The 10,286-nt window shown below is 46.3% G+C and overlaps 1 protein-coding gene across 1 annotated transcript; it reads left to right on the top strand.

The window, feature by feature from the left end:
* The first annotated feature begins 999 nt into the window (after positions 1-999).
* On the top strand, positions 1,000-10,063 carry LOC145522792 (pregnancy-associated glycoprotein 2-like). The gene is made up of 9 exons (XM_081531754.1): positions 1,000-1,085; positions 2,402-2,543; positions 3,506-3,623; positions 3,755-3,873; positions 5,072-5,265; positions 6,198-6,314; positions 7,860-8,001; positions 8,087-8,185; positions 9,917-10,063. Exons 1-9 carry the CDS (start codon positions 1,033-1,035, stop codon positions 10,061-10,063), a joined length of 1,131 nt encoding a protein of 376 aa, XP_081387880.1. The 5' UTR covers positions 1,000-1,032.
* The last annotated feature ends 223 nt before the right edge of the window (positions 10,064-10,286 follow it).

Genomic DNA, 10,286 nt, shown 5'->3' on the forward strand with positions numbered 1-10,286 from the left:
TTATCATAAATGGATGTTGAATTTTGTCAAAGGCTTTCTCTGCATCTATTGAGATAATCATATGGTTTTTATTTTTCAGTTTGTTAGTGTGGTGTATTACATTGATTGATTTGCAGATATTGAAGAATCCTTGCATCCCTGGGATAAAGGCCACTTGGTCATGATGTATGATCTTTTTAATATATTGTTGGCTTCTGTTTGCTAGGATTTTGTTAAGGATTTTTGCATCTATGTTCATCAGTGATATTGGCCTGTAGTTTTCTTTTTTTACGGCATCTTTGTCAGGTTTTGGTGTTAACGTGATGGTGGCCTCATAGAATGAAATATTGATGAATATTTTCCTTTCTCAGTGCTCAGAATGGTGTTAGTGCCTTAGCAATCTGTCTCGTGACAATGAGATGTTGTCTATTAGTATTTTGAATTTCTGACGTTTTATACATTTAATTTGTTCTAATTAATGGATGTAATGCTAAAAATATCTCAGGTTTGGCTTGTTCATGTGGATTCCTAAACTTTTCTTAGACCCAATACCTAAAGACACTTATATGTCTCTGGGCTGCCTCCAAAGTCTTCAATTTTCCATTTGACCTCTTTTCCTCCTAGCAATCAGCTCTCCAAAGGGGACAGCAAACCATACCTCATGAAGTGGCTAGACAGACCTCATGAGATCATGAATGTCTAGCATGGCCCCTAGTATTCATTTTTATGGTATTCTTAGCAGTTATTTTCTTGAAGTTAGCAAGTTTCTCCAAGCCTTAGATGTTCATGCGATTCACTTTGGTCTTCCAGCCAAGCCTCAAGGAAGAGATCACAGTAGAATTCCCTGTATTCTGAGAATTTTCTAAGACCATTCCCCAAGGTCAAAAATGGAGATAAAAATTTTATCAAGAGCTTTGTATTTTTATCAGATCCATTAGTGGCCTAAAGGGGACAATCAGGGCAGGTTAGACCACATATAACTAGAAGCTCTTGGTCATCGCGGCATGCTAAAGAACAAAAGCTTCCCTGAGTACTTGGAGTCAGGAAAGAAGCATGAAGTGGCTTGTGCTCCTCGGGCTGGTGGCCCTCTCAGAGTGCATAGTCATGTAAGTATGGGGACTGTAAGTGGCATCATCTTCCTTTGTGGATTAGAAAGGAATGGAATACTGCCCTGATAGTCTTAAAGTTCACCTCTTACTTATTGATAAATATCTTGCTATAGGTACTTATCCTCACTTCTTTAGCCTTGGGATTCCCAGGTGGTGCTAGTGGTAGAGGATCCACGTGCCTATGTGGGAGATGTAAGACATGTAGGTTCGACCCCTGGGTTGGGAAGATCCCCTGGAGAAGGACATAGCAACCCACTCCAATATTCTTGCCTGGAGAATCCCATGGACAGAGGAGCCTGGTAGGCTGTGGTCGATAGCATCATATATAGTTAGACACAAATGAAGGGGCTTAGCACGCATGCATGCACCTTGCTATAGAAACTGTGGGTCCCAAGGGTCGCGGTGTAGGTTTGCATGGTTACACAACTCTTGGGACCACATCATGTGGTAACCTGCTGAAAATGGAACTCCTTGCAATTGTTTAATACACAACTTGTACAAATGTATGTGTGGTCCTGTGGAAGAGTATTTTTCTACATTTTATTCTAGGTGTCCTCTCTGTTCTCTCTCTACTTCAGCGTGTATATGTCTATATCTGCATCTCTGTGTCTCTCTCATTTATCTCTCCATCTCTTTGGAAGTCTCTGTGAGTGCAGATATCTCCGTGTTGTTTTCTCTTCTTTTGATTTTTCAATTTTGACACATCCTTTCTTCTTTAGCCTCTTAATTTCCCTAATTTGTTTCCTATCTCCTGGATTCTTCTTTCAACCCTCTGTTCCGTTTCTATTGGAGAAAGATTGGAAGAGCTACTTCTACGCTGTTTTACATCTGACAAGCAGTGTGACCACAGCCAAGTAACAAGCTCCTTGAATTTCAGATTCCTTCCCCATAAAAATAGGATAATGATCCTCTTCTAGAGCCTTCCTTCCTGAGCTTCCTTGAGAAGGATACAGTGGGATTGGAATAGAAATACTAATGGTTGTCATTGTTGAGAGTTATTATATATCAGGGACATTATATCCATCACTTCACTTATCTCCCAAATTTTCTATATAGAGGGTGGGAATCATAAGATTCCACCTTTCTACCCAGGCATAAGCTGAGAATCCAATGGTCTTACCCAATATTACACAACAGAACCTGTATTCAAACCTACATCTTTGCCATGGTATTTGCATGGCATTCCGATAATAAGGTGACACTCATAAAAATGCTTAGAAAATGGACAGTGCCGTTACAGTGACAGTTATACCTTAACACGGACAGCTAATTGTATCTTCTCCTTTGTTTCTTTTGCTAATCCTTGGTGAAAGTCTGCCTCTAAGGAAAATAAAGACCTTGCGAGAAACCCTGAGGGAAAAAAACTTGCTGAACAGTTTCCTGGAGAAACAAGCTTACAGATTGTGCAAGAGTGTCTCCAGAAAAACTACTGTCCCCTTGAGGAACTTTCTAGATGTGAGTTTGTTGGGAGGAGGTTCTCCACAAGCCCTCTGGTGCTCTGGCCTAGCACGGAGGTTCTTCTGGAGGTGGCAGGTGGGATGTTGGGGCTGGGGCTCCTGCAGGAGGCAGAAACACTGGGCAACAGGGACCCCATTCCAGAGGAGAAGGCATTCCCATCCTCAACTCTTGGTCTGTGGTGACTGGGCCCAGCAATGACCAGGTGGCAGGTAAACTTCCATTTCTGTGTCAAAGATGTGTCATTAGTTTGAGGGAGATTGTTCCTTCTGAACTAAGTGAGCCACTCAGTTACAGATGAAGGGTGAACGATCTCTGGTCAAAACATAAAGCCAACTGCAGAGCAAGTGTGAATCCCCAGGCAGAAGAATTCAGCTTCCACAGATGCAAGAGTCACAGCAGCAAAATTTTACTGAATCCCTATTCCATGTAAGCCATAAGAATCTAACACTGTGGTTATTGTTATTACATTAGAAAAAAAGGGCACATTTTGTCTTCAAGATTATGCAGGTTCAACCAAGGGATAGGCAAAGAGTAAATACATGTAAAATGAAAGGCTTACCTGTGTGGTGTTGATTGGATGTGGTCTGAGTTTAGAGGGAGTGGCTGGGATTGATCAAGGGGGACCTCCTGGAGAAGGAGGTGCTCAGGCTGGGTTTGAAGAAGAGACTAGAGAGCTTCTCAAATGAAGGCACCAGGACTTCCCTGGAGGTCCAGGGCTTATGACCCTGGGCTTTGAATGCAGGAGATATCTTTTCAACCCCTGGTCACAGGGTGAATATCCTGCATACCACATAGCACAGGAAAAAATATCAAATGCAGGCACCTCTGAGAACAAAGGCTGTGAGCTGCATGGTGGTTGGAAAGTGATCTCAGGAGTCATGTGACACCTAGAGGGAGGCAGCAGTGTGGAAATCGAGGGGAGCCAGATCTACACTAACCCACCCCTCCTTTCCCCATAGGTGTCCTACGTGGGTAACATCACCATTGGAACACCCCCTCAGGAGTTCCGTGTCACCTTTGATACAGGCTCAGCTTACTTGTGGGTGCCTTCGATCAGCTGTGTCAGTCAAGCCTGTAGTGAGTACAAACACCCCCCAACCCACCCATCATTTACTTGCCCTCTCCATCCTTCTCCACCCTTCTCTCCACCCTGACTCTCCCTTCTCCACCCTTGGCACCTGACTGACACTCATCTCTTGTGTCTGCAGAAACACACAAGACCTTCAACCCTCAAAAATCTTCCAGCTTCGTGAAAGCAGGCCAGCCTATTTTCATCCACTATGGATCTGGGATGATTCACGGAAATCTTGGCTCTGACACTGTTCAGGTAATGTGGAAACAAAGGCCAAGTCAGGACTGACTATGGAGTGACCTCTGATACAAAACAGATACAGGACCAGCTGGCAGGACCATCCTACCCTAACTCCCATAGATACTAGTTATCTTACCCACAGGATCCTGTCCCTGGGATGACATTCTCCGTAGTGACACACAAACAAATGGATTAGCTAACCAAGAGAGTGGCTTGGGCTGGGGACTTGCAGCTCCATGAGCAGCTCAGGGTTCAGTTTGCTGGGAGAGAAAAGAGGGGGAAAAAAGCACCGACTTTTATATTCTCAGACTGTGCCGGGCACTGTTGTGGTAATAACTTGCTTAAACCTGCAACAACCCCACACAGCAGGTGCGTTGACTAGCTAATGATACAGATGAGGAAACTGAGGTGCAGACAGCAAGGGCCTTGCTGAGGTCACACGAGTGGTAAGTGGTGGAGCTGGGCTGGCTTGTCAGGATGGAAGCTGGTGGTGGGTGTTTGGGGAAAGGATAAAACTGATCTGGGGACCCTAGGTGCAGTCAAGCACTTCAGATATCCGGAGTGGATAAGCAGGAGCCCAGAGGTGTAGGGGGGGCCTGATAAGTGTGTTCTACACATATGGGGCCTTTGGGAGTCTAATAAAACCTATGGCCTGTCTCCCCCAAAGTACCTGAGTAATTCCTCTCTCTCTCTTACTCTCTCTCTCATACACACTCACACAAACACACAGATATCCCCAAAAGTGTATTTCCCAAGCAGTAATTTCATAAGAACCCTGCAAGCAACATTGTTAATGGACTTCTGTCTTTCTGGGTAGATGCAGAATCCAAAGTACATTACCATCAATTCAGTCCATTCTTGTCATCAGTTCATAGAGACGCCAGAGAATGCTCTCCTGCTCTTTACTCCTTTTATCCATAAGGGGGCAGCTTTGGGTCCTGGCCTGATGCTTGGTTGCCCCACCTGTACAGAAGCCATGAGGCCAATTTGATTTATTCAGAAGGTGTTTTCCAGAGGGGCAGATGTTTTAAAATCCACAGTCCCACATAAATGGAACCCAGATTCTCCTCCCAGCTTGGTCTAACTCTCTAGGTCTACCGAGGACACAGAAAGACTTCAGTTTTTCTCTGCAGAGCTAATGACATCCCTTCCTCAGCTCAAGCCTAGACCCACTTAGCAAACATTTATGTGGGAACACTCTTCTCGCCTACAGATCGGGAACCTTGTTAGCCTTAAACAATCGTTTTGCCTAAGCCTGGAGGAATACGGTTTTGATCACTTTGACTTTGATGGCATCCTGGGCTTGGCCTTCCCCTCCCTCAGCACCAAAGATGCCATCCCCGTCTTTGACAACTTGTGGTCGCAAGGTGCCATTTCTGAGCCTGTTTTTGCCTTCTACTTGAGCAAGTAAGTGTGAGCTAGACAATCCTTCTCTCCAAATTAGTTTTAAGATGCTTTCAGTTGCATGAAAATTATGCAATAATTGATACAGAAGTATCCTGAGAGATAATCTAACCCAGGATAACTATGGTCCCAGGGCCCCACCTGGCGTCATCACTGGCTTTTATAAACAAAGTTTTATTGGAACAAAACCAAGCTCCTGGGTGCAAGAGCTGGGTCTTGGTGTAGGGGGGTGAGCGAAAAGGAAGACTAATGCGAGGTGTCAGGATATGAGTTTGAAGAAAAGGCAACAGGATTTGCTTATGAATTTGACATGGAAGGAAAGAGAAGGATGGTGGAAATTTTTCCTTCCTCACTAACATTTCACTGGGCACCCAGGACCAGCTACACAATTTGCAGGAGCCAGTGAAAAATGAAACAGTGGGACCCAAAACAAAAGTGTGGTACTCCTTTTTTGACAAGTATTGGGAATTTGAAGATAGGGAAAGCAGAGGTGGGGGCCCTGCTGGGTGTGGGGCCCAATGGACAGCCCAGGTCATGGGCCAGTGAAGCCAACCCTGGGTGACTTGAAGCCATACCCTTAGTGCTTTCAGGCCTTGATTTTTCTGAAAAACTACAGGCTGGCCAAGGGGAAAGCCAAAACCCTTCAGCACACTGTCCTCTGAAGGTATTTCTGAGCACTCAGGTCACAAGAGGCCCAAGACCTCTTCTGAAGACTGAATGGGTGGAGCCCGGCCAGGTGGCCAGGCCTCTAACTTCCTTTGTGCCACTCATTAGCCAGCGACCGACCTCGATCTGGTTCTCAATCACTCCTAGCCTTGATTTCTGCATCTGTAAATGGGGACCTTATTAGGGCCTTGATGGGTGAACAAGCACAGCTCTCAGACAGTGCTGTTGTTATTGTCCTCCAAGGATCCCCCACTCTCTTCTCTCTGCAGAAGCAATCCGGAGGACAGTGTGGTGATGTTTGGTGGGGTGGACCACCGCTACTACAAGGGAGAGCTCAACTGGGTACCAGTGTCCCAAACTCGCCACTGGAAGATAAGCATGAACCAGTAAGCCTCTCCCTCTGAGGGTCACCCCAAGTGATGCTCCCACATCTGTACACAGACACAGGCAGACACACAAATCCAGTCCCAGATACAGTGAACAGAGGTACACACCACCCACAATGACAGAGACAGAAACACAGGCACTCATGCAAAGATACAAGCAGGCACCTATAAACATGCACAGCCAGCCAGAGACACACAAGTACACACATAGAGCCTCATATGAACACACACATAAACAAACACAGAAACACATAGATACACAAAACCCACATGGGTTCATAATCACCCCAGGCCTGCTGACCAGGGCTCTGAACAGGGTCCATCACAGGGTCCAGAGAGGCCTGTGCAGCTGGGGGAGGACTGCATCCCTGACTGTGAGGTGGGGAGCATGGTTAGAGGATGTTACAGTGTGGTGAACAGAGGATCGGGGAGAATTTCCTCAGCCTGAACAGAGCTGTGATAAGATGACCAACTGTCCAGGGAGACAAGGGACCAAGGAAGTTCTCAGTGGAGATAAGTGTCAGTTTATAAATAGGGAACGTCCAGAACAAATGGGGAAAACTAGTCTCCTTAGGGAGAAGCTAGCCAGCAGTGGAGAGAGGTTGGCCACAGTCTTGGGAGCCGAAAGCGACTCATAAAAAGAGGCACCCCACGTCCCTGGGCACACAGTGGGGCAGGGGCTATAACTGAGAGAATCAGGAAGGTGGGATTCTGGAGTGGCTTGAGAACAAGAGGCAATAATTGATGAGATTCTGTGTTTTACCCTCAGATAAAAGCTTACCTGTCCTTTGAGGTTCTGTGTCTAGTCAGGTATCGCCTGGTCAGGGTCTCAGTGTCTGAGCCCAGCAAGGGGGTGCTGCTCAGGGACTCCTTCTCCCAGGGCAGCCGGTCTCCCCCACCCCTATGAGAATCTGCTGCCGCAAGGAACCTCCATCTTCACTGCGTGTTTGTCCATTGTTGATGAGACATCAGATACAGCTCTCTGCATGGTCTTCATTCACTATTTTCAGTTTTATTTCACTCATTCAACAGACAAGCATTGTGCATCCCCTGTGTGCCAGGCACTTTAGGGACGCGATGAGAATAAAACTTGCCCTCACATCTAAGAAGATAAATGTGCAGGAAATGACTCACACACATAGTGAATCGCCACTTTTGTACATGCTAGACATGAGGAAGTGTCTACAGAGAGTGACCAAGACAGGAGACTGATACACACCAGGGGAAAGACTTCCCTGAAACCATGACAGTTAAGCTGGAATCTGGAAGGTGAGGATAAATTAGCTAGTCAAAGGGGAGGGGGCTCTTCTAGGAAGGAAGACCAGCTTGTGTCATGGTACAAAAGAGCTTGCTGTGTTCAAGTATGCTTAAGGATGTCAAGGAAGGTGCTGTGATCAGAGCAAAGAAAAAGTCAGGGCAAGAGATGATGCAGTTTTGGGAAGACAGTCAGGGAGGGGGCAGCTGTGAGGGAAGGAGCTCACAGCTCCCTCAAGGAGGGAGACTTCCGCATGACCCTGATGCCCGCTTTGTCCTACTGTCTCTCAGCATCAGCATGAACGGGAATGTTCTTGCTTGTTCTGGTGGATGTCAGGCCCTTGTGGACACCGGGACATCATTGATCTATGGCCCAAGAGGAGAAGTCACCAATATTCACAAGCTCATGAACGCCAGGCTCGAGAATTCTGAGGTGAAGGGTCTTGCCACAGGGTCACTTCCAATGTCCCCACATAATAAGGATCCTCTGGGCCAACCTCTCTCCTTCTCTCTAACAGTATGTGGTTTCATGTGATACCGTCAAGACCCTGCCTCCTGTCATCTTCAACATCAATGGCATCGACTATCCAGTGCCCCCTCAGGCCTACATAATCAAGGTGAGAGGCCATGGCTAAGGGTTGATTCTCTAAATTGGGGTTTGCAGGAACCCTTGAGCTACTGCTGGGAGGAGGGCACCCTCTGCAGGCCAAGCCACACCATTGCAGATGCTGCTGAGCCCCCATGGCTGGGCTACCACCTCCCACAAAATCAACCACTTGAGAGTAGAGGACAGTCTCGGACATGCATCCTCCTGAAATTAATGTGGAGACAGCACTCCGTGATGGCATGGTGGGAGTCATAAGGAGAGGGGAACACTAGGGGCCTCTGCCTTCATAGATCTTCAGTTCAACTAGAGCCCTCAGATGCAGGAACACGGAAAGTCAGCTCTAGTGATCCCTAAAATAGGACATGTGATAAGGGGGCTTAGCTGGTGGCAGTCCCTGTGTGCTGTCCCATCATAATTATTAACAATCTCCCTTTCCTTCTTGAAATAGTCCCGGTTACGATAAATTACATGGCTACCTTAGACCTTGACTGCAACTTCCCCTTGCTAAGTCCCAGTTCCCCCTCTGTGAGTAAGGCTACCTGGTCCTTCTGTGGGGAAGTTGGATGCTAAGGTGAATAAAGGGTGCACAGTGACTGTTCAGCCCTGACACAGGGTGGAGGCTTCACGTCAGCTCCCTGTGGGAGTTCAGAGCAGGATGTTGGGCTCAAAGAAGGCTTTGAGGAAGAGAGGGAATTGCAGTAATTCTAAAACCCCTGACTCATGGCGCCATAAGGAGGCCTGTTTGGGTCTAGGCAAATCTGCCCTGGATTCCATGCAAATGGCACCCCACGGTTCTCTGTAAAGGGACCCTGGGGACCTATTAGGGGTGAGGAGGGCTATGGACCAACCGGTTGGGATAGAGACCAGAATAAGTCACCCAGCCAAGCCTAGAGTGGCCAAAGGGTGTCTGTGGGTCCAAACAGGGTTCTCAGAGGGCCTGAGCAAAGTCTTAAATGACATGCTGTGAGCACTGATTTGAATGTATTTAACACGCATAACCAACATGAGCTACTGTATAGCACAGGGAACTCTGCTCAATGTAAAGTGGCAGATTGGATGGAAGAGGTGTCTTTGGAAAAAGGATACATGTATATGTATGACTGAGTCCCTTTACTGTCCACCTGAAACTCAGAATATTGTCAATCAGCTATACTCCAGAACAAAATTAAAAGCTAAAAAAAAAATAAATAAATAAAGCTGATTGTGGGGACCCAGGAGGAAAACAGGCATTCTCTGCAGAGAAAACAAGGAGCAGGAGTCAGAAGGAAAGAAACAGAGAGTATGAGGAGAACCAGGGAACACTCTCGTTATTTTCTAAAAAACTGTATTGCAGTGTGGCTGATCTTCAGTGTTGTCTTAAGTTCTGCTACACAGCTAAGTGATTTAGCTATACATATACAAATTTATATATTCTTTTTCATTAGTTAATCAATAAATATTGAATATAGTTCCTTGCGCTATAAGTAGGACTTTTTTGCTTATCATCCCTCTGTATATTACTTTGCATCTGATAATTCCAAACTTCCAGTCCTCCCCTCCCCACACTCCTGCCATATGGCAACCACACATCTTGACCCTTTTTGGTTTTGGATGAACCCTCATATCCCCAGCTGCTGAGAAAATCACCGGATACTTACCAAAAGAGGGAAATAAAACCAAGAAGTGTGCTATGTCTGGGTATTGAGGAGGGAGTTGCAGGTAAGCGCTCAGGCTGACTAGTGTGTGTCTCTAACTCCTGCAGCTTCAAAACTCCTGCGGCAGCATCTTTCAAGAGGTTGTAGGAGCTCTCTTCCAACACAACTGGATCCTGGGTGACGTGTTTCTGAGGGAGTACTTCACAGTTTTTGATCGAAAAAATGAAAGGATTGGCCTGGCTCCAGCAGTGTAAATGCTTGGACTGGTTCAGGAATCAATCAGACATCTCCTAACTTACACTCGCTCACACTAGGGCACTCCTGCCCAGCGATGCTGGTGAACTGTGTTTGGTGCTCTGCAAATCCTATTCTCAGTAAAGAAAAAAAAGTTTCACTCTTAATGATGCTAAAACAAATGGATGCCTCTTTTTGAGTGTGGGAGATGTATAATAATCTGGGAGGATCTAGAACCAAGTC

The sequence above is a fragment of the Giraffa tippelskirchi genome, chromosome 10 (assembly GCF_054371585.1).
Source record: "Giraffa tippelskirchi isolate mGirTip1 chromosome 10, T2T-mGirTip1v1.2.pri, whole genome shotgun sequence".
NCBI classification, from domain to species: Eukaryota; Metazoa; Chordata; class Mammalia; order Artiodactyla; family Giraffidae; genus Giraffa; species Giraffa tippelskirchi.